The sequence below is a fragment of the Triticum urartu genome, chromosome 7, assembly GCF_003073215.2.
Source record: "Triticum urartu cultivar G1812 chromosome 7, Tu2.1, whole genome shotgun sequence".
NCBI lineage: Eukaryota > Viridiplantae > Streptophyta > Magnoliopsida > Poales > Poaceae > Triticum > Triticum urartu.
In genome coordinates this window covers 371,693,137-371,715,396 of record NC_053028.1, presented here as the reverse complement: position 1 = coordinate 371,715,396, position 22,260 = coordinate 371,693,137, and the positions used below count along the sequence as shown (strand labels likewise).

The window sequence follows — 22,260 nt, the reverse complement described above, 5'->3', positions numbered from 1 at the left end:
GATGCTCCGCATCAGCCTCCCTCGTTGCCGCCGCGACGCGGGCGTTGGTGACCTGCTGCGCGGCGGCGACGACGGCGACCTGCGTGGCGGCCTCATCCTCGCGTCCGCGGCAGGCCTCCGGTCCTTCCTCTTGGCCAACTCCCTTGCCCGCTGCGCGGGCGTCAGTAGCTTCTTTGGCTTGGCCGCGGCGGCGGTCTTGCACGGGGCACGAGGCTTGCCTTTCCCGAAGGCGGCAGCGGCACCGGACGAGGCGAGGGAGGCGGCGACATCATCCATAGCGAGTGTGGGGCGGGAGCGCGCGGACGGGAGGGTTTTTTAAGGAAATGAGGGAAAATGGTGGTGGCTGCCATCGACCGGCGGGGGCGAGGAGAGGAGTGGGCGCGCACGTCCATCCTGTATCCAAGCCTACGCAAATCCGGCTCAAAATTGGGCCAGGAATGGGTCACCAAGCGGACGCGCGTCCGTGTGGATCGGCGCGTTGGGCCGCCGTTCGCCAACGGACGAAATGGATCACCCTATTGAAGTTACTCTCATTTGCTCAATTCACAAGCGAAACAAATAAAAGGTACTAGAACAGTTTACATTTGCGAAACGAAAGAAAAGTTTCATTAACGTTATTTGGCAACACAACGCAGGCGTTTCACTATGCAGTTGTGATTGTGTTCACTTGTCTCTCCACGTATACAGTATGTCAAGAAAATTACATAAATGGCCCAAAAAGGAAACTGTAATAATAAAGAACCCAAGGAATAAATGAAGCCGCCTGTTACATTCTCATCTCGAGGTCAGGGGTAACAGATTTCCTCTTCAATCTGTGTTCTGTTCGAGCCTCGTGTTGCTTCCCTGTATCACCTTCATCTTCACCGTCGGGGTCTTTCGGACCTAAGTTCAGATTTAGATCGGTTCCACCAACGAAATTTCCAGAATCTCGAACCTCATCTGATGCCTGAAACAGGAAAGTGTATATGCTCAATTCTCGATTCCTTTCTCTCTTAATAGAGGACTTCAAATATGAAAAACAAGCACGCAAAATCATGTTTGCAGTGCAACCTATGGAAAGTGTACGATGGGAAAATACTCCTAGGTTTTTCCAGATGGATTGGGAAAATGGGATCTTAACTTGTTCTACTCTTACAAAGGTCTAGTTGATGGCAGTCCATTCACCCTCATAAATTACCTATTAAGTCGTCAATAAATTAACTAGTATCACAATTATTCAATGTACTAAACATATGTATCACGATCTTCAGACTGATCAACATTTTGAGATATTTTCTCATGTTTGCAAAAGAGACTAAGATGACATACACATTTAACCAACTCATGCAATAAAAAACTCCTATAGAATGCACGAGCATTTAACTTCTGTAGCAACACACAAGTATTTAGCTAGTTACCAAGAAAAGTATGTTGAGAAGAGCGGGACTACAACATTTATATATATTATCAGGTATCACAAAGTTGATTAGTAGACACCAAAACAAAGAAATTTTACAGAAACTTCATATCAATATTCCTAGAAAATGGTGTGGTATGGGCGTATGGCTGTGAGCTCACTCAGCCGCGGTGTTGATCCACACGAGCGACACGGATGGCGAACTATAACGCCACCGGACCACCTCTACCCCTCGCCGCCGCCAGGACGCACGCACGGGCTCACTCGGCCACCATGTTGCTCCACGCGAACATACATGGGTAGCAAACTGTAGCCCCCGCCGGACCACCTCACCCTTCGCCACCTCCTCTCCCCCTCGCCGCCCCCAGGACGCGCTGCCGGGCAAAGCCGTGTTGCTCCACATAAACAAACACGGGTGGTGAACTCCAGCACCCCCCCACCCCCCCTCGTGACCACCTCACCCTTCGCCGCCACCAGGACGCGCCGCCGGGCAAAGCCGTGTTGCTCCACACAAACAGACACGGGTGGCGAACTCTAGCCCACCTCACCCCTTGCGGCCGTGGCGGTGCTTCTATTTCGTTTGCGATTGCGGTTGTCTGGTGGCTGGCTTTGTGCAGGGGCTGGTGCAGAAATGGTCACGCAGCGGCAGCACGTGGCCCTTGATGCGCCTCGGCGGGCGTGTCGTCATCGCTTGGGAGGGCGGCGCCTGGCTCACTGGTTGTAGCTGGTGCGATGGAGCTGTGGCGCAGCTCTGCTACGGTGGCCTGGTGGTGCCGCCTGGAGGCCAGGATGCAGCTGTTGGCGAGCTCGGTGCGCAGATCCGGTGTCGGCTCGTCTTCGTGCGCGGTGATGGCCGAGGTTGGGACGCGCATTCCCGGCGGGAGTGCTCCTTGGCAGCTCTCTGGCCATGGCGTGGTGCGCTCTGGCTCGGTTGGGTGAGTGATTAGGAGGAGTTGCTCCTTACCCGACCGGCGGGGCGCATGGATGCCATGGCAGCGGCCCCGGGATGTTGCTGCATACGTCTCGGACATCTTGTGGTGATTCGTTGCAGCGACGGTGAGCAGCAAATCGAGACAGCGGCACGACGACGATGAGCTGTGGGTCGGAATGGTGGCGCAGCGGCGCTCATTCTTGGGGTTGGTTTAGGGAGCCATGGAAGGTTGTGGTGCTCAGGTGGTCTGGCGGCCGTGGTGGTGGTTGATGGTGGTGTCGAGTTGACTTGATGCAGTGTCATAGGGCATGGTGAACTGCTAGTGAATGCCAAAGCACCGATCACAGTCGTTGTCGGGAAGGACGGCATCCTAGGACGTTGTTCTCCTTGTTGGAGGCATCGTCATGGAGCCCCTTCACCTACCTGGGCATTTGCATCTCGAGCTCTCCACATGAAAGCCTAAGCTTCGGCTTTGGCCGGAGCAGGCGACGACGTTGTTCTTGTCGGTTTTTCCCTTGGGGGCGTCAACTTGGAGATCCGGTTTGGTGTAACGCGTTGGCGGTTGGTGTCGTCCCGCACCTTCGTCATCAGCTAAGCGGGTGCTTGCCTCAAGGCCGACGTTGAAGCCAGAGCGACGGCTCCGGAGGACGTATTTGTGCTGCTTGGCGTCAGGTCTAATGACTTGGGTGGCAGAGTCATCGGCATCATACACGGCGTTGGAGCTAGTGTGGAAGTCCATGCGGCGGTTGCGAAGTACGCCTTTGCATTGCTGGGTGTCGATTCTAGTCACTTGGGTGGCAGAGTCGTCGGCTTAACTGACACACAACCTTAGGACAGGTGTTTTTGCATTGCTGAGGTTTGTAAGCCGGAGCGGCCGCCCCGGGTCATGTGGTAGGGTGTAGACTCTGGTCACTTGGGTGACGGAGTCCTTGCCTCGCTTGGAATGCAACCTCGGGGCTAGTATGGCATAGATTGTATCGGTTTCAGCCAATTTTCCTTATTAACTGGTCGATTCTCTTCTTCTATATGAAAAAGGCAGAGCTCATCCCGGCTGCTCAAAATAAAATATTCCTGGAAAATTATTTCCCAATGAACAAGGTCATTTTTATATAGTTACAACGTAGACTGAGTAGTAGACATGACAATAGTGTAAATATGTCAGTACATCCATTGTTTACAAGGTGGTAAAGCGACCTAAGGTGAGCACCACCCGCTCCGACGCCTAAGCGCCGAAAGCAGGCATATTTCTAAGGCGCTGCCAGGGCGCCTTATCGCTCAAGCGATGCTTAAGAGTCTAAAGCAGGACGCCTTATAAACAATGAATATATCTTAAAATAACATCCGGACAAGCTAGAGGTTTAAACTTTTTTTTTAGAAAAGTGGTATGGTTTGGTGAACCACAGCTACCAAGGCATAATAAGATACATGAAGCGTGACACTATTACCAACTATCTGCACAAAGTAATGTAGCACTCCTTGTGAGAGCGCACATGAATCATGATTGGATGCTAAATGATGAAATATTTCAAATAGTAAAGTGTTGGATGCTTTGCAGGGCAAAACAATTTGAGTCTAGCATATAATGTTTATATGAATCAAGAAAATGAAATTCAAAGAAGAGCAATGTTGTCACTTATTGTTGTAAAATGACATGTGATGCCACGTGTTGTCTAATGGTTGAATATTAGTGAATTAATGAAGATAGCCATTGATAATCATCACAAACTAGTTATACAGCTAACTAAGTCCGATTTTACCTGGGACTCATCCATAAGTATATCATCCATATTAGTTTTCCCAATAGACTGCTCAGTTTCCGTAGATGAAGGTTCTCCATCATTAGCCTTGTTCTCATCATCAGATTTGGCAGATTCTTGCCTTTGATCTTGAACTACAGAAACCTGTAGTGTGGATAGACTCAGTACATACCGACTGACAAGGTATCAGGAAAATAAAGAGTAGAATACCAGAGTTTCAGAGGTAAATATTGTCACCAACAGTGATCCAATTTGTAAGTACAAGCATATGATGGAAAGGCGACAAGACAAGCGAATACAAATATACAATGAGCATGTACTTCTACATGAAGTTAATGTGTCCAAAGCTGAACTCAGTAAAGGTGTCCATCACCCATGATAACTTGAAGATTATCAATAATATTTGAACTAAGCTAAACCAATGATAGTAGGGCGTTTCAATACTGCTGTTAAATTATCAAAGAAACTTGCTGATGATTCACCAAGAAACAACTAAGGTGCTATAGCTCAAAAGTTAGTGTAAACTACAGTTTGACAGCAGCGGATTATACTATATGCTTATGAACAACTAACACTTGTAGGAATAACTAATACTACAAGTTTAGCACCATGGAAAACACCACAGCTCTACAATTACCCAACTCGCAAACAAACAAAACAACCCTCTATATTTGCAGATCGATCCGACCATATGGTCTGATTTTGTTGCATATCCCATAATCCTCTTAACATAAGAGGTCAATTAGTACTTAAAGAGTTCAATTCGACCGAGATAAAAAAAAATCAACCAAAAGAAGCTAAAGATACATCCTGGCACCAAATCAAACTCATCTTACCACCAGAAAGTGACCACACCAAATAAGTACATAAGAATCCTCACCGGCACGTACCGCCGCCTTCTCGTGGCCGTCTTCGCCGGTGCCGTCTGCTCCTCATCTCCTTCGTTGGCGCCGTTCAGCGGGGTCCACTTGAACAGGATGAGGTTATTTCCACGAGATCCAGTCCCGGTGGAGGAGGCCGCGGCGGAGGTGGCCGTGGCCGTGGCGGCGGAGATGGTGACCCATTCCTTCCGCCACTTCCTAACGGGCCCGGTGAACGTCATCGCGGGGCCGTAACGGGCCGACGAGCGCCCTAACCGCGCGCCAACGCCCTCCATGGCAAGGAATTCCTGTGACGGCGGCGGCGGCGGTGTTCTTCTGCCGCGAAGTGGGACCGAGCGCCGCGAATAATTAGGTTCAGGAAAATAATTCGTCGAGATGTAACACGAGGAAGGGGATGATTTGGCCGATAACTGAGACCGGTTCGCAGCGACCGTGGAATCAGGGCATCTCCAACGCCCAAAGCGGAGACCATAAGCGTCGACGGACACGTCCGTGTCGATCAAAAACTGCTAATTCGTATAAAGCCATTGAGCCAGTCCAACCAGAAACTATAGCTGTATATATTATATGCACCGCAAGTAATCGACCCGAATCATTCAATACAACAATATGAACACAATACCAAGGCAAACCCATAAAAATGCCCCTTTAGCAAAGAAAAATAGACACGATGTCGCTTTATTTTATCGCCGACGGATCTCTACTAGCAGTTGGTAGCCTGGTACTCCGGTTTTATTTTCGTCCGGTTTTATTTCCTCCCACCTCCCACCACCCCTCCCACGGGTTTTCTTTTCCATTGGTTTATTTTTTTTACTTCACTATTTTCTTTAGAAAATCAGCACTTTCCAAACATACAAAAGATTATCGATGTAACTTTCCTAATTTAACCAAATCAACCGATCTCTCTCATTAATGCAATTTGTTTTAGGAAATAAATAATATATTTTCAGGAAACAAATAAAGAATTTTAAAAAAATTAACAAGTAAATCATGACAAACAAATCTTATTGTGAAAGTGTTACTTTTTCTCTACTCCTAAAGGCGGAGTCTGCGGTCGTGATGGTACGTTCGTACGTCGTCGTTGGTATCGTTCATTTCCTCCCCCGTAGAGTTCTATCAATCGAACGAATGATTTCCTCGCCGGTTTTTTTGCAAACAAATAGTACCCCCGTCTGTTTATTTCCATATAGATTTCAGTTCCATGGTATGGCAACCAATCGCTCCCCATCCCACTCTTTCCTTCCAAAAGCATACAAGAATCGAAACTTGCCTTTCCTTGAACGATACATCCCAGCAGATTTCACAAATCAATCTTCATCCAATCCAGCGCAGCTCCCGCTGATCTTGTTTCCCCATCCCCACCGCCCCGCCTTCCAATAGGCTGGTTAGCCCTCTTCCATTGCAATCGTCGAGCCATACCACGGAAGCAGTCATGCGACCATCGTGCTGCTGGTGTCCTCCAGCGCGCTCGTCGGGGCAAGGGATTGACTAAGTTTTGGTGTTGTCTCCAGTGGAGATGAAGGGATGCGGCTGCACGCGCCAAACCTGTAGAAGATGATGTCGGTGTGGACGTAGAGGCGGACGCACCAGGAGGCCTGTGTGGCGCTGGCACGGGCTCAACTCGCGTGGCCGGATTTTGGAAGAGCCCGGCTCAGTGACCGCGAGTGACATACGAGACGCGCTTTGCACGCGATGAGCCCGGCGACCACCATTCATGCGTTCTGGACTGTGATTACCACTAATTATTCGAGTATGTGTTCACCATTTTTTCTACCACCACTAATTATTCGAGTATGTGAACAAAATCTGAACTGTAATTTGCGATGTTTGAGATGTCTATAAGTGTACAACTAGAAAGGCGCCAATTCAATTAATCATCAGATTCAGAATAGTACGTGTGCAGTAGCTTCTATCTCAATTGGTTTTTATGTTGTTTGTGTTTGAATTAATTGGCACTCCGTACCATCGTGTTTGTTCAGCCTGTAAGGTGATTAGCACTCAGCAAACTATTGGAAAGATGTTGCTACCTTGTATTTTTCAAACTTGACATGCACATTCAAGAATAGGTATGGCTACATGCTTTTTATATCTACCAGCTTCATAAAGCATTTTGGAGAGGTGCATCTTGTTGGAGAGGACTGGTATGCATATTTAATGAAGAAAACAAAAGTTTTTTATATAATAAAGATTGATGGAAATTTGGACTTTAGACTCTATCAGGGACAATTTTCACGATAAATTATAGGAAGTTTGTATCTTGGGGACATCTTCATGCCGACTTACGTTTAATAATAGGATATGTCCCCTCATGTGACAATTTTGAGATGTTGTTAGAAGTTCATGATCTATTAGTTCCTGCATTTTTTTCACCTTTATGTAGTTTTGAGTATAACTTAAAGTTCTAGATGCATATAAATTTGTGAGTTAACTAAAGCTCACTTGATGTGGTTCTAACTAAATTCTGCAAAAATATGACAATCACAGACAGATAAATGGAGGTTCAGAGGGGATGCCTGTTGGAAATATGCCCTAGAGGCAATAATAAAATGGTTATTATTATATTTCTTTATTCATGATAATTGTCTATTGTTCATGCTATAATTGTGTTATCCGGAAATCGTAATACATGTGTGAATACATAGACCACAACACGTTCCTAGTGAGCCTCTAGTTGACTAGCTCGTTGATCAAAAGATAGTCATGGTTTCCTGACTATGGACATTGGATGTCATTGATAACGGGATCACATCATTAGGAGAATGATGTGATGGACAAGACCCAATCCTAAGCACAGCTCTAAGATCGTGTAGTTCGTTTGCTATAGCTTTTCCAAATGTCAAGTATCATTTCCTTAGACCATGAGATTGTGCAACTCCCGGATACCGTAGGAGTGCTTTGGATGTGCCAAACGTCACAACGTAACTGGGTGACTATAAAGGTACACTGCAGATATCTCCGAAAGTGTCTGTTGGGTTGGCATGAATCGAGACTGAGATTTGTCACTCCGTATGACGGAGAGGTATCTCTGGGCCCACTCGGTAATGCATCATCATAATGAGCTCAATGTGACCAAGTGGTTGATCACGGGATCATGCATTACGGTACGAGTAAAGTGACTTGCCGGTAACGAGATTGAATGAGGTATTGGGATACCGACGATCTAGTCTCGGGCAAGTAACATACCGATTGACAAAGGGAATTGTATATAGGATTGATTGAATCCTCGACATCGTGGTTCATCCGATGAGATCATCAAGGAGCATGTGGGAGCCAACATGGGTATCCAGATCCCGTTGCTGGTTATTGACCAGAGAGTCGTCTCGGTCATGTCTGCGTGTCTCCCGAACCCGTAGGGTCTACACACTTAAGGTTCGGTGACGCTAGGGTTGTTGAGATATTAGCATACGGTAACCCGAAAGTTGTTCAGAGTCCCGGATGAGATCCCGGACGTCACGAGGAGTTTCAGAATGGTCCGGAGGTGAAGATTTATATATAGGAAGTCAAGTTTCGGCCATCGGGAAGGTTTCGGGGGTAATCGGTATTGTACCGGGACCACCGGAAGGGTCCCGGGGGTCCACCGGGTGGGGCCACCTATCCCGGAGGGCCCCATGGGCTGAAGTGGGAGGGGAACCAGCCCCTAGTGGGCTGGTGCGCCACCCCATGGGCCTCCCCTGCGCCCAGGGTTGGAAACCCTAGGGGTGGGGGCGCCCCACTTGGCTTGGGGGGCACTCCACCCCCCTTGGCCGCGGCCCCCCTTGGAGATTCAATCTCCTAGGGCCGGCGCCCCCCTAGGGGTCCTATATATAGTGGGAGGGAGGGAGGGCAGCCGTACCCTAGCCCCTGGCCTCTCCCTCTCCCTGAGCTTGGCGAAGCCCTGCCGAGATCACCGTTGCTTCCACCACCACGCCGTCGTGCTGCTGGATCTTCATCAACCTCTCCTTCCCCCTTGCTGGATCAAGTTGGAGGAGACGTCTTCCCAACCATACGTGTGTTAAACGCGGAGGTGTCGTCTGTTCGGCGCTAGGTCATCGGTGATTTGGATCACGACGAGTACGACTCCATCAACCCCGTTCTCTTGAACGCTTCCGCTCGCGATCTACAAGGATATGTAGATGCACTCCCCTCTCCCTCGTTGCTAGATGACTCCATAGATTAATCTTGGTGATGCGTAGAAAATTTTAAAATTTTGCTATGTTCCCCAACAGTGGCATCATGAGCTAGGTCTATGCGTAGTTTCTATGCACGAGTAGAACACAAAGCAGTTGTGGGCGTGGATATTGTCAATTTGCTTGCCGTTACTAGTCTTATCTTGATTCGGCGGCATCGTGGGATGAAGCGGCCCGGACTGACCTTACACGTACGCTTACGTGAGACTGGTTCCACCGATTGACATGCACTAGTTGCATAAGGTGGCTGGCGGGTGTCTGTCTCTCCCACTTTAGTCGAATCGGATTCGATGAAAAGGGTCCTTATGAAGGGTAAATAGAAATTGGCATATCACGTTGTGGTTTTGGCGCAGGTAAGAAACGTTCTTGCTAGAAACCTATAGCAGCCACGTAAAAACTTGCAACAACAATTAGAGGACGTCTAACTTGTTTTTGCAGCATGTGCCGTGTGATGTGATATGGCCAAAAGGATGTGATGAATGATATATGTGATGTATGAGATTGATCATGTTCTTGTAATAGGAATCACGACTTGCATGTCGATGAGTATGACAACCGGCAAGAGCCATAGGAGTTGTCTTTATTTATTTATGACCTGCGTGTCAACATAAACGTCATGTAATTACTTTACTTCATTGCTAAAGCGTTAGCCGTAGTAGTAGAAGTAATAGATGACGAGACAACTTCAAGAAGACACGATGATGGAGATCATGGTGTCATGCCGGTGACAACGATGATCATGAAGCCCCGAAGATGGAGATCAAAAGGAGCAAATGATATTGGCCATATCATGTCACTATTTGATTGCATGTGATGTTTATCATGTTTTGCATCTTATTTGCTTAGAACGACGGTAGCTTAAATAAGATGATCCCTTGTAATAATTTCAAGAAAGTGTTCCCCCTAACTATGCACCGTTGCGAAGGTTCGTTGTTTTGAAGCACCACGTGATGATCGGGTGTGATAGATTCTAACGTTCGAATACAACGGGTGTAAGCCAGATTTACACACGCAATACACTTAGGTTGACTTGACGAGCCTAGCATGTACAGACATGGCCTCGGAACACGGAAGACCGAAAGGTCGAGCATGAGTCGTATAGAAGATACGATCAACATGAAGATGTTCACCGATGTTGACTAGTCCATCTCATGTGATGATCGGACACAGCCTAGTTAACTCGGATCATGTTTCACTTAGATGACTAGAGGGATGTCTATCTGAGTGAGAGTTCATTGAATAGTTTGATTAGATGAACTTAATTATCATGAACTTAGTCTAAAATCTTTACACTATGTCTTGTAGATCAAATGGCCCACGCTAATGTTGCCCTCAACTTCAACGCGTTCCTATAGAAAACCAAGCTGAAAGATGATGACAGCAACTATACGGACTGGGTCCGGAACCTGAGGATCATCCTCATAGCTGCCAAGAAAGATTATGTCCTAGAAGCACCGCTAGGTGACGCACCCATCCCAGAGAACCAAGACGTTATGAACGCTTGGCAGACACGTGCTGATGATTACTCCCTCGTTCAGTGCGGCATACTTTACAGCTTAGGACCGGGGCTCCAAAAGCGTTTTGAGCGACACGGAGCATATGAGATGTTCGAAGAGCTGAAAATGGTTTTCCAAGCTCATTCCCGGGTCGAGAGATATGAAGTCTCCGACAAGTTCTTCAGTTGTAAGATGGAGGAAAATAGTTCTGTCAGTGAGCACATACTCAAAATGCCTGGGTTGCATAACCGCTTGACTCAGCTGGGAGTTAATCTCCCGGATGACGCGGTCATTGACAGAATCCTTCAGTCGCTTCCACCGAGCTACAAGAGCTTTGTGATGAACTTCAATATGTAGGGGATGGAAAAGACCATTCCTGAGGTATATTCAATGCTGAAATCAGCGGAGGTGGAAATCAAAAAGGAACATCAAGTGTTGATGGTGAATAAAACCACTAAGTTCAAGAAAGGCAAGGGTAAAAAGAACTTCAAGAAGGACGGCAAGGGAGTTCCCGTGCCCGGTAAGCAAGCTGCCGGGAAGAAGTCAAAGAATGGACCCAAGCCTGAGACTGAGTGTTTTTATTGCAAGGGAAGTGGTCACTGGAAGCGGAACTGCCCCAAATACTTAGCGGACAAGAAGGTCGGCAACACTAAAGGTATATGTGATATACATGTAATTGATGTGTACCTTACCAGTACTCGTAGTAGCTCCTGGGTATTTGATACCGGTGCGGTTGCTCACATTTGTAACTCAAAGCAGGAGCTGCGGAATAAGCGGAGACTGGCGAAGGACGAGGTGACGATGCGCGTCGGGAATGGTTCCAAGGTCGATGTGATCGCCATTGGCACGCTGCATCTACATTTACCTACGGGATTAGTTTTAAACCTCAATACTTGTTATTTAGTGCCAGCTTTGAGCATGAACATTGTATCAGGATCTCGTTTAATTCGAGATGGCTACTCATTTAAATCCGAGAATAATGGTTGTTCTATTTATATGAGAGATATGTTTTATGGTCATGCTCCGCTGGTGAATGGTTTATTCTTAATGAATCTCGAGCATAATATTACACATATTCATAGTGTGAGTACCAAAAGATGTAAGGTTGATAATGATAGTCCCACATACTTGTGGCACTGCCGCCTTGGTCACATAGGTGTCAAACGCATGAAGAAGCTCCATGCAGATGGACTTTTGGAGTCTCTTGATTACGAATCATTTGACACGTGCGAACCATGCCTCATGGGTAAAATGACCAAGACTCCGTTCTCAGGAACAATGGAGTGAGCAACCAACTTATTGGAAATCATACATATTGATGTGTGCGGTCCAATGTGTAACGCCCGGATAATTAAGCTACAGTGATTCCCCGCTAATGATGCCACGTCACCACGGTTACTGTGGTAAACTCTCGATAGTTCAGGACCGAAACAAGTTCTAAATTCAAATAAAAGAAAACAATAAAAGTTTTCAAAAAAAAATTAAAACAAAAATGTTCGGTGGTTGCCAAATATTACAAAGATAATTATGGTGTAAGGTTCACCATTTTATAAAATGCCTAAGTGTTTATAAATAAAAAAAAACAGAAAACAAACAAAAAAAAATATAAAAGGACCCCCCCCACTGGGCCAGACGGCCCAGCCGGCCAGGCCACCACCGGCCCAACTGGGCAAAGGCCCAGCCGGCCACCCCCCCCCATAACCCTACCCCCCCTGAAACCCTAACCCCACCCCGTCGCCCCCAGCCGCCCCACTCCCCCCCCACTCGCTCCACTCCCCCCTGCCCCCTCCCCGATCCAGATCGGATCGGGGGCGTTCGCCGCCGCCGCCCGGATTCCACGCCCGGAGCCCCGCCCCCGCCGGACTGCTTCCTCCCTCCCCGGCCTGCCTCCTCTACGCCGTCGTCTCGCCTCCTCACCTCCTCCTCGTCCCGAGCCGAGGCCGCCACTCCGGCGCCGCGCCCTCGACCCCGTCGCCCCGCCGCACTCGTCGCCGGCGACCGAACGCCGCCCCCTTCCTCGTCCTCCTCCTCGAGCTCGAGCCCGCTGCCATTTCCCCCACGAACGCCGGTGAGGCTCCGGCCTCTCCCTCTCTCTATCTCCGTCCATGACTGCGCCCGACCACCATCGCCTCCGTCCCGCAACGCCTGGCCGCGCCCACCAGGGCCGCCGTCGTCTGGGGCCGCCCCTACTCCGGGCCGTCCTCGCCCGGCCGTGCCACCGCGCCCGCTCTGCACTGTGGCTCACCGCTCGCGCCCCCCCCCCCCCCCGCCCCTTCGCTGCCTGCGCCGTGCCGTCTGCTTCGCGCCGCGGCCGCCGCCCCACTGGTGACCACCGGCCTGCGCTGCGCCACCGCACTGACCCCTTGCCGTGCCCGCTTGCTCCCCTCGCACCGCCCTCTCTCCGCGCCCAGCGCGACCCTGCATGCGCCCCTGCCCTCCCGCGCGGCCGCCGTACTCGCCGTGGCCGCGCTCCGGCGACCACCCCGCCTCTGCAGCCTCGCCTGCAACCCCCTGTTGGCTCGGGTGTGCGGGCACCCGGCGCCCGCCCCGTATCCACTGCCCAGAACCCGCTATGGACTCCCCTGGTCAACAGACACAGGGGCCCCACCCCACAGAACGTTTAATAAAAAAAAAGATTAAGATTAAAAATAATATGTAAAATAAATAAAATAAATAAATAGATAATAATAATTTATTTAATTAATTAATTAAGGAATTAATTAAGTTAATTAATCGTAATTAGATTAACCTAACTAACTAATTAGTTTAATTAAACAGTAGTTAGTTTAGTTAAACACTTATTAGGCTAAACAGTCAATGACCAGTGGGTCCCACACGTCAGTTGACCAGTCAACACCTCTGTTGACTGCTGACGTCATGATGACGTCAGCAAGCACTGTTCTGGATAATGTTGTATTAAAATAATTAAATAAATCCTGAAAATGATTTAAATCTTTTAAAATTAATATAAAATAAACCGTAGCTCGGATGGAAAAACTTTGTACATGAAAGTTGCTCAGAACGTCGAGACGAACTCGGATACGCAGCCCGTTCGTCCGCCACGCATCCCTAGCATAGCGAACACGCAACTTTCCCCCTCCGGCTCCTCCGCCCGAAAACGCGAAACACCGGGGATAATTTCCCGGATGTTCCCCCCCTTCACCGGTATCACCTCATACCGCGATAGGGCACCCCTAGCACCGATACTTGTCATGTCATGCATCGTCATGCTTTTGTTTGCATTGTATTTATTGTTTCTTCCCCCTCTTCTCTCGCTAGACACCGAGACCGACGCCGCTGCTACCACGTACGACTACGGAGTTGACGACCCCTCTCTCTTGCCAGAGCAACCAGGCAAGCCCCTCCCCTTTGATCACCATATATCGCCTAATCTTCTCTATACTGCTTGCATTAGAGTAGTGTAGCATGTTACTGTTTTCGTTATTCCTATCCTGATGCATAGCCTGTCCTTGCTACTACTGTTGATACCTTTACCTGCAATCCTGCTTACTTAGTATAGGATGCTAGTTTTTCATCAGTGGCCCTACATCCTTGTCCGTCTGCCATGCTATACTATCGGGCCGTGATCACTCGGGAGTTGATCACGGGTATATACTATATACTTTATACATGATACATGTGGTGACTAAAGACGGGTCGGCTTGAGGAGCACCCGCGAGTGGATCTTTGAGGCGGAGCGACAGGGCAGGTTCCGACCACCTAGGAGAGAGGTGGGCCTGGCCCTGGTCGACGTTCGCGGATACTTAACACGCTTAACGAGATCTGGGTATTTGATCTGAGTTTGGCCATTTGGTCTATACGCACTAACCATCTACGCGGGAGTAGTTATGGGTATCCCGGCGTCGTGGTATCAGCCGAAGCCTTCTTGACGTCAGCGGCGGAGCGGCGCGCGCTGGATTGGACTGGAACGCCACTAGGCTAGGTCTGCTTCCGGCCGCCCACGCAACGTGCAGGTGTGCTAAGGGCGATGGGCCCAGACCCCTGGGCGCTTAGGTTTAGACCGGCGTGCTGACCTCTCTGTTGGTCTAGGTGGGGCTGCGACGTGTTGATCTTCCGAGGCCGGGCATGACCCAGGAAAGCGTGTCCGGCCAAATGGGATCGAGCGTGTTGGGGTATGTGGTGCACCCCTGCAGGGAAGTTAATCTATTCGAATAGCCGTGATCTTCGGTAACAGGACGACTTGGAGTTGTACCTTGACCTTATGACAACTAGAACCGGATACTTAATAAAACACACCCTTCCAAGTGCCAGATACAACCGGTGGTCGCTCTCTCACAGGGCGACGAGGGGAGGATCATCGGTTAGGTTTATGCTATACGATGCTGCTTGGAGGACTTCAGTCTACTCTCTTCTACATGCTGCAAGACGGAGGCTGCCAGAAGCGTAGTCTTCGAAAGGACTAGCTATCCCCCTCTTATTCCGGCTTTCTGCAGTCCAGCCCACATATAATAGCCTTATTCCAGTTGATACCAATGCATACATATGTAGTGTAGCTCCTTGCTTGCGAGTACTTTGGATGAGTACTCACGGTTGCTTTCTCCCCCTTTTTCCCCCTTTCCTTTCTTCCTGGTTGTCGCAACCAGATGTTGGAGCCCAGGAGCCAGACGCCACCGTCGACGACGACTCCTACTACACCGGAGGTGCCTACTACTACGTGATGCCCGCTGATGACGACCAGGAGTAGTTAGGAGGATCCCAGGCAGGAGGCCTGCACCTCTTTCGATCTGTATCCCAGTTTGTGCTAGCCTTCTTAAGGCAAATTTGTTTAACTTATGTCTGTACTCAGATATTGTTGCTTCCGCTGACTCGTCTATGATTGAGCTCTTGTATTCGAGCCCTCGAGGCCCCTGGCTTGTAATATGATGCTTGTATGACTTATTTTAATTGTAGAGTTGTGTTGTGATATCTTCCCGTGAGTCCTTGATCTTGATCGTACACATTTGCGTGCATGATTAGTGTACGGTCAAATCGGGGGCGTCACACAATGAGTGTCGAGGCTCGCGGTGGCTATCGTTACGTCCTCACCCTCACTGATGACTTGAGTAGATATGGGTATGTCTACTTAATGAAACACAAGTCTGAGACCTTTGAAAAGTTCAAGGAATTTCAGAGTGAGGTTGAGAATCAACGTGACAAGAAAACCAAGTTCTTGCGATCAGATCGTGTGGAGAATACTTGAGTCACGAATTTGGCACACACTTAAGGAAATGTGGAATAGTTTCACAACTCACGCCGCCTGGAACACCTCAGCGTAATGGTGTGTCCGAACGTCGTAATCGCACTCTATTGGATATGGTGCGATCTATGATGTCTCTTACCGATTTACCACTGTCATTTTGGGGCTATACTTTAGAGACTGCCGCATTCACTTTAAATAGGGCTCCGTCGAAATCCGTTGAGACGACACCGTATGAATTATGGTTTGGGAAGAAACCTAAGCTGTCGTTTCTAAAAGTTTTGGGATGCGATGCTTATGTCAAGAAACTTCAACCTGAAAAGCTCGAACCCAAGTCGGAAAAATGCGTCTTCATAGGATACCCTAAAGAAACTATTGGGTATACCTTCTACCTCAGATCCGAAGGCAAGATCTTTGTTGCCAAGAATGGATCCTTTCTAGAGAAAGAGTTTTTCTCGAAAGAAATAAGTGGGAGGAAAGTAGAACTCGATGAAGTATTACCTCTTGAACCGGTAAGTGGCGCAGCTCAAGAAAAATGTTCCTGAGGTGCCTGCACCGACTAGAGAGGAAGTTAATGATGATGACCATGAAACTTCAGATCAAGTTGCTACTGAACTTCGTAGGTCCACAAGGACATGTTCCGCACCAGAGTGGTACGGCAACCCTGTCCTGGAAATCATGTTGCTAGACAACGGTGAACCTTCGAACTATGAGGAAGCGATGGCGGGCCCAGATTCTGACAAATGGCTGGAAGCCATGAAATCCGAGATAGGATCCATGTATGAAAATGAAGTATGGACTTTGACTGACTTGCCCGATGATCGGCGAGCGATAGAAAATAAATGGATCTTTAAGAAGAAGACAGACGCTGATGGTAATGTAACCATCTATAAAGCTCGGCTTGTCGCTAAGGGTTATCGACAAGTTCAAGGGGTTGACTACGATGAGACTTTCTCACCCGTAGCGAAGCTGAAGTCCGTCTGAATCATGTTAGCAATTTCCGCATTCTATGATTATGAGATATGGCAAATGGACGTCAAAACGGCATTCCTTAATGGTTTCCTTAAGGAAGAATTGTATATGATGCAGCCGGAAGGTTTTGTCGATCCTAAGAATGCTGACAAGGTGTACAAGCTCCAACGCTCGATCTATGGGCTGGTGCAAGCATCTCGGAGTTGGAACATTCATTTTGATGAGATGATCAAAGCGTTTGGGTTTACGCAGACTTATGGAGAAGGCTGCATTTACAAGAAAGTGAGTGGGAGCTCTCTAGCATTTCTCATATTGTATGTGGATGACATACTGTTGATGGGAAATGATATAATATTCTTGGAAAGCATAAAGGCCTACTTGAACAAGTGTTTTTCAATGAAGGATCTTGGAGAAGCTGCTTATATAGTAGGCATCAAGATCTATAGAGATAGATCGAGACACCTCATTTGTCTTTCACAGAGTACGTACCTTGACAAGATATTGAAGAAGTTCAAAATGGATCAGTCAAAGAAGGGGTTCTTGCCTGTATTGCAAGGTACGAGATTGAGCACGGCTCAATGCCCGACCACGGCAGAAGATAGAGAAAAGATGAGTGTCGTCCCCTATGCCTCGGCCATAGGGTCTATCATGTATGCTATGCTGTGTACCAGACCTGATGTAAACCTTGCCGTAAGTTTGGTAGGAAGGTACCAAAGTAATCCCGGCATGGAACACTAGACAGCGGTCAAGAATATCCTGAAGTACCTGAAGAGGACTAAGGATATGTTTCTCGTTTATGGAGGTGAGGAAGAGCTCATCGTAAAGGGTTACGTCGATGCTAGCTTCGACACAGATCTGGATGACTCTAAGTCACAAACCGGATACGTGTATATTTTGAATGATGGGGCAGTAAGCTGGTGCAGTTGCAAGCAAAGCGTTGTGGCGGGATCTACATGTGAAGCGGAGTACATGGCAGCCTCGGAGGCAACACAAGAGGCAATTTGGGTGAAGGAGTTCATTACCGACCTAGGAGTCATACCCAATGCGTCGGGCCCGATGACTCTCTTCTGTGACAACACTGGAGTTATTGCCCTTGCCAAGGAGCCCAGGTTTCACAGGAAGACCAAGCATATCAAGTGTCGCTTCAACTCCATTCGTGAAAGTGTTCAAAATGGAGACATAGATATTTGTAAAGTACATACGGACCTGAATGTGGCAGATCTGTTGACTAAACCTCTCCCTAAAGCAAAACATGATCAACACCAGAACTGCATGGGTGTTCGATTCATCACAATGTAACTAGACTATTGACTCTAGTGCAAGTGGGAGACTGTTGGAAATATGCCCTAGAGGCAATAATAAAATGGTCATTATTATATTTCTTTGTTCATGATAATTTTCTATTGTTCATGCTATAATTGTGTTATCCAGAAATCGTAATACATGTGTGAATACATAGACCACAACACGTCCCTAGTGAGCCTCTAGTTGACTAGCTCGTTGATCAAAAGATAGTCATGGTTTCCTGACTATGGACATTGGATGTCATTGATAACGGGATCACATCATTAGGAGAATGATGTGATGGACAAGACCCAATCCTAAGCACAACTCTAAGATCGTGTAGTTCGTTTGCTATAGCTTTTCCGAATGTCAAGTATCATTTCCTTAGACCATGAGATTGTGCAACTCCCGGATACCGTAGGAGTGCTTTGGGTGTGCCAAACGTCACAACGTAACTGGGTGACTATAAAGGTACACTACAGGTATCTCCGAAAGTGTCTGTTGGGTTGGCACGAATCGAGACTGGGATTTGTCACTCCGTATGATGGAGAGGTATCTCTGGGCCCACTCGGTAATGCATCATCATAATGAGCTCAATGTGACCAAGTGGTTGATCACGGGATCATGCATTACGGTACGAGTAAAGTGACTTGCCGGTAACGAGATTGAACGAGGTATTGGGATACCGATGATCTAGTCTCGGGCGAGTAACATACCGATTGACAAAGGAAATTGTATACGGGATTGATTGAATCCTCGACATCGTGGTTCATCCGATGAAATCATCGAGGAGCATGTGGGAGCCAACATGGGTATCCAGATCCCGCTGTTGGTTATTGACCGGAGAGTCGTCTCGGTCATGTCTGCGTGTCTCCCGAACCCGTAGGGTCTACACACTTAAGGTTCGGTGACGCTAGGGTTGTTGAGATATTAGCATATGGTAACCCGAAAGTTGTTCGGAGTCCCGGATGAGATCTCGGACGTCACGAGGAGTTTTGGAATGGTCCGGAGGTGAAGATTTATATATAGGAAGTCAAGTTTCGGCCATCGGGAAGGTTTCGGGAGTAATCGGTATTGTACCGGGACCACCGGAAGGGTCCCGGGGGTCCATCGGGTGGGGCCACCTATCCCGGAGGGCCCCATGGGCTGAAGTGGGAGGGGAACCAGCCCCTAGTGGGCTGGTGCGCCCCCCCATGGGCCTCCCCTGCGCCTAGGGTTGGAAACCCTAGGGGTGGGGGCGCCCCACTTGGCTTGGGGGGCACTCCACCCCCCTTGGTCGCGCCCCCCCTTGGAGATTCAATCTCCTAGGGCCGGCGCCCCCTAGGGGTCCTATATATAGTGGGGGGGAGGCAGGGCAGTCGCACCCTAGCCCCTGGCCTCTCCCTCTCCCTCCCGTGACACTCCTCCCTCTCCCTGAGCTTGGCGAAGCCCTGCCGAGATCACCGTTGCTTCCACCACCACACCGTCGTGCTGCTGGATCTTTATCAACCTCTCATTCCCCCTTGCTGGATCAAGTTGGAGGAGACGTCTTCCCAACCGTACGTGTGTTGAACGCGGAGGTGCCGTCCGTTCGGCGCTAGGTCATCGGTGATTTGGATCACCATGAGTACGACTCCATCAACCCCGTTCTCTTGAACGCTTCCGCTCGTGATCTACAAGGGTATGTAGATGCACTCCCCTCTCCCTCGTTGCTAGATGACTCCATAGATTGATCTTGGTGATGCGTAGAAAATTTTAAAATTCGGCTACGTTCCCCAACAATGCCTGCGCCAACAACTTTATATATTGAACTACGTTTTCCTAGATGACTCAAATTTTAGAACACAGGCATTATTTTTTGGGAATGCAGTTAACAATAGAATCAAGTCAAGCTGAAAACAAGAGATCTATTGTTCGATATTGCATTTAATTCCTTTCTTGCAAAAGCACCAGATATGAGTGAGGAAATTATTCAATATTGAATTTTATTCCTTTCTTTTACCCACTGTTCTCTGCAAGCGTGCATCTGATCAGGTTCCTAACTCAATTCATTTTTGTTAGATCTGTCAATGAAGAAAACAACACATTTCACGATATGATGATTGGTACTTACAGTTTTGTTGTACTCTGTCATTTGCCTTTGTGGGAACGACACTGCTCTATTGCTTGCTTATTTAAGATCATGGTAATCGTTTTTGCTAGCTTATGTGTATTTTTAATAATTTTCTTTCCTTATTGTTGCATGTTAGAGTGCAACTTTCAGATAACTTTTCTTTCCTTGGGATAGTTGGAATACTATGACTAGATATACAATGGTAATGTTATTAGTGTTAGGCCCTTCATGATTTCTGCGTAGCATGTCTAGACTACCAGCCACAATTTGAGCCATATCGCAATAAAAAAATGACAGATATTTCACTGGGAAGCGAACTCAGCAAGACAATATAGTATAATCCTTACCCTTTCAGATTACTCCTATTTGCTTATGCATGTCCTTGTACAGATCGGTCCTGATCGTTTGACTTTTCGAAGAAATGAAGCTGCATATCCCCAACCTCAACTATTGTGTCACATCAAGGACGTCTAGCTACTTGTTGTTCTTCAGTTACTGTTGCTCTTAAGATTAATGTCTTAGAGATTCTTAGGAGAGAAATTGTATGGAATTTAATAACCATTCGTTTCAACAAATATACGTGATATTTCCTTGTAAAAGGCTGCCTTCCAATTTATGGTCTACTATTAAAGGGGAGTTAGTAGGTTGTTTCGTTTCCACCCTCGAACAGATGCCCATCCTCTCATGTTCGGTTTTTAGTGTTTTTTTGGCTCTAATGATCTCGTTTGACCTACTGCAATAAACAGATGCCCCACCGCTCCTTTATTATGGACTCATGTGGGGCCTCGACAAATCCACTGCCTTACAGCAAAACGAAAACAACCAACCATCAATAAAATATCTCCCCGTTATTTCTTTCCTTATGATGCACTAGTAAGCATGCACGTGCAACGCACGTCTCAAACAAAACATGTTTACATGATAATACTAAAATGATTTTTTACAGAAAATTCAGATCGCTACTAAATTTTATCATGTCACTCAAATTGTATTTTCAAAAAGTGCGATATATTTGTGATCCAACACACATATCATAAACATGTCTTCGCATAAAATTCACTTTCATATAATAATTGTATTATAACTGCTACAAGAACATATTCTAAAAACCGCAACTAAGCATGTTTTGAAGGTCCATCTTTTGAAGCAATGAAGGTCCATCTATAGATGCGATCAATGATGCTTCGTTCAATGCATGGGATATTGTTTTGAGCTTCATTCTCTTCGTACTTTAAAATATGCACCAAAAATTGCTTCCTCAGTTGAAAACCATCCTACATTGGCATTATACAACATTGTTATAATAAGTTGTATGTGCAATGTGTATACAAATAAGCATGGTGTAAATAGTCACCTGGGGTATGGGAAAATATAGCTTTCCATCGCACAATGAGTGCATGTAATTAAAAACCAAATAACCAGACAAGGCACTGCATATATGAAATAAACACATAATGTGTGTTGAATGAATCAATTAATATTGTAATGCGTTTAAAAGATTCATACCGGTGTGAGTTTGTTGGAGTAACAGGAACTATGCATTCCCATTTAGAGATATCATCCTTGAATGTAGGGTTTGCAACTTAAAGCGCAAGGTTTAGATTGTCGACCACAGTTTTAAGTACATTCTTCCCGAAAGTAGGTATTGGTATCAGATCGAAAATTGAGACAACTTTTCTATTTTGATCCAAGACAAACAATAGAAATAACCCAAACATATACCAAGGCAATAAAATCTGCAATGATGAAATAGTTTAGAAATACATAGAATATTAATTAAGACCAAGTAAAGCAGTATTACAAATGAAAAAAAATCTTACCATATCACATTGAGAGATATATAGTCATTACTCCTTTCCTCATTTCTCCTTTTCTCCCCATTCTTCCCTCATTCATGGCCACGACATCCATCCACAGGCGGCGGCCCGGCGATCTGCTCTGCGCCGCCCCTCACTCCTCCTGGCGACGCCGGGTCCATCCACCGCGTGCGCTCTCCTCTTCCTCCCAATGGCCGCCTTGCTCCCCATCACCTATGCCCACTCTGGCAGCCCCAACCCTAGTTCTCTCACACCCTGTAGGGAGAGGAGG

The 22,260-nt window shown here is 47.4% G+C and overlaps 1 protein-coding gene across 1 annotated transcript; it reads right to left on the bottom strand.

Moving 5' to 3' along the window:
• Nucleotides 1-583: 583 nt before the first annotated feature.
• LOC125522985 lies at nucleotides 584-5,420 on the bottom strand. Its single transcript, XM_048688025.1, has 3 exons — nucleotides 4,965-5,420; nucleotides 4,085-4,228; nucleotides 584-946 (listed from the first exon to the last, which is right to left on the bottom strand). Exons 1-3 carry the CDS (start codon nucleotides 5,238-5,240, stop codon nucleotides 767-769), a joined length of 600 nt encoding a protein of 199 aa, XP_048543982.1. The 5' UTR covers nucleotides 5,241-5,420; the 3' UTR covers nucleotides 584-766.
• Nucleotides 5,421-22,260: the final 16,840 nt, after the last annotated feature.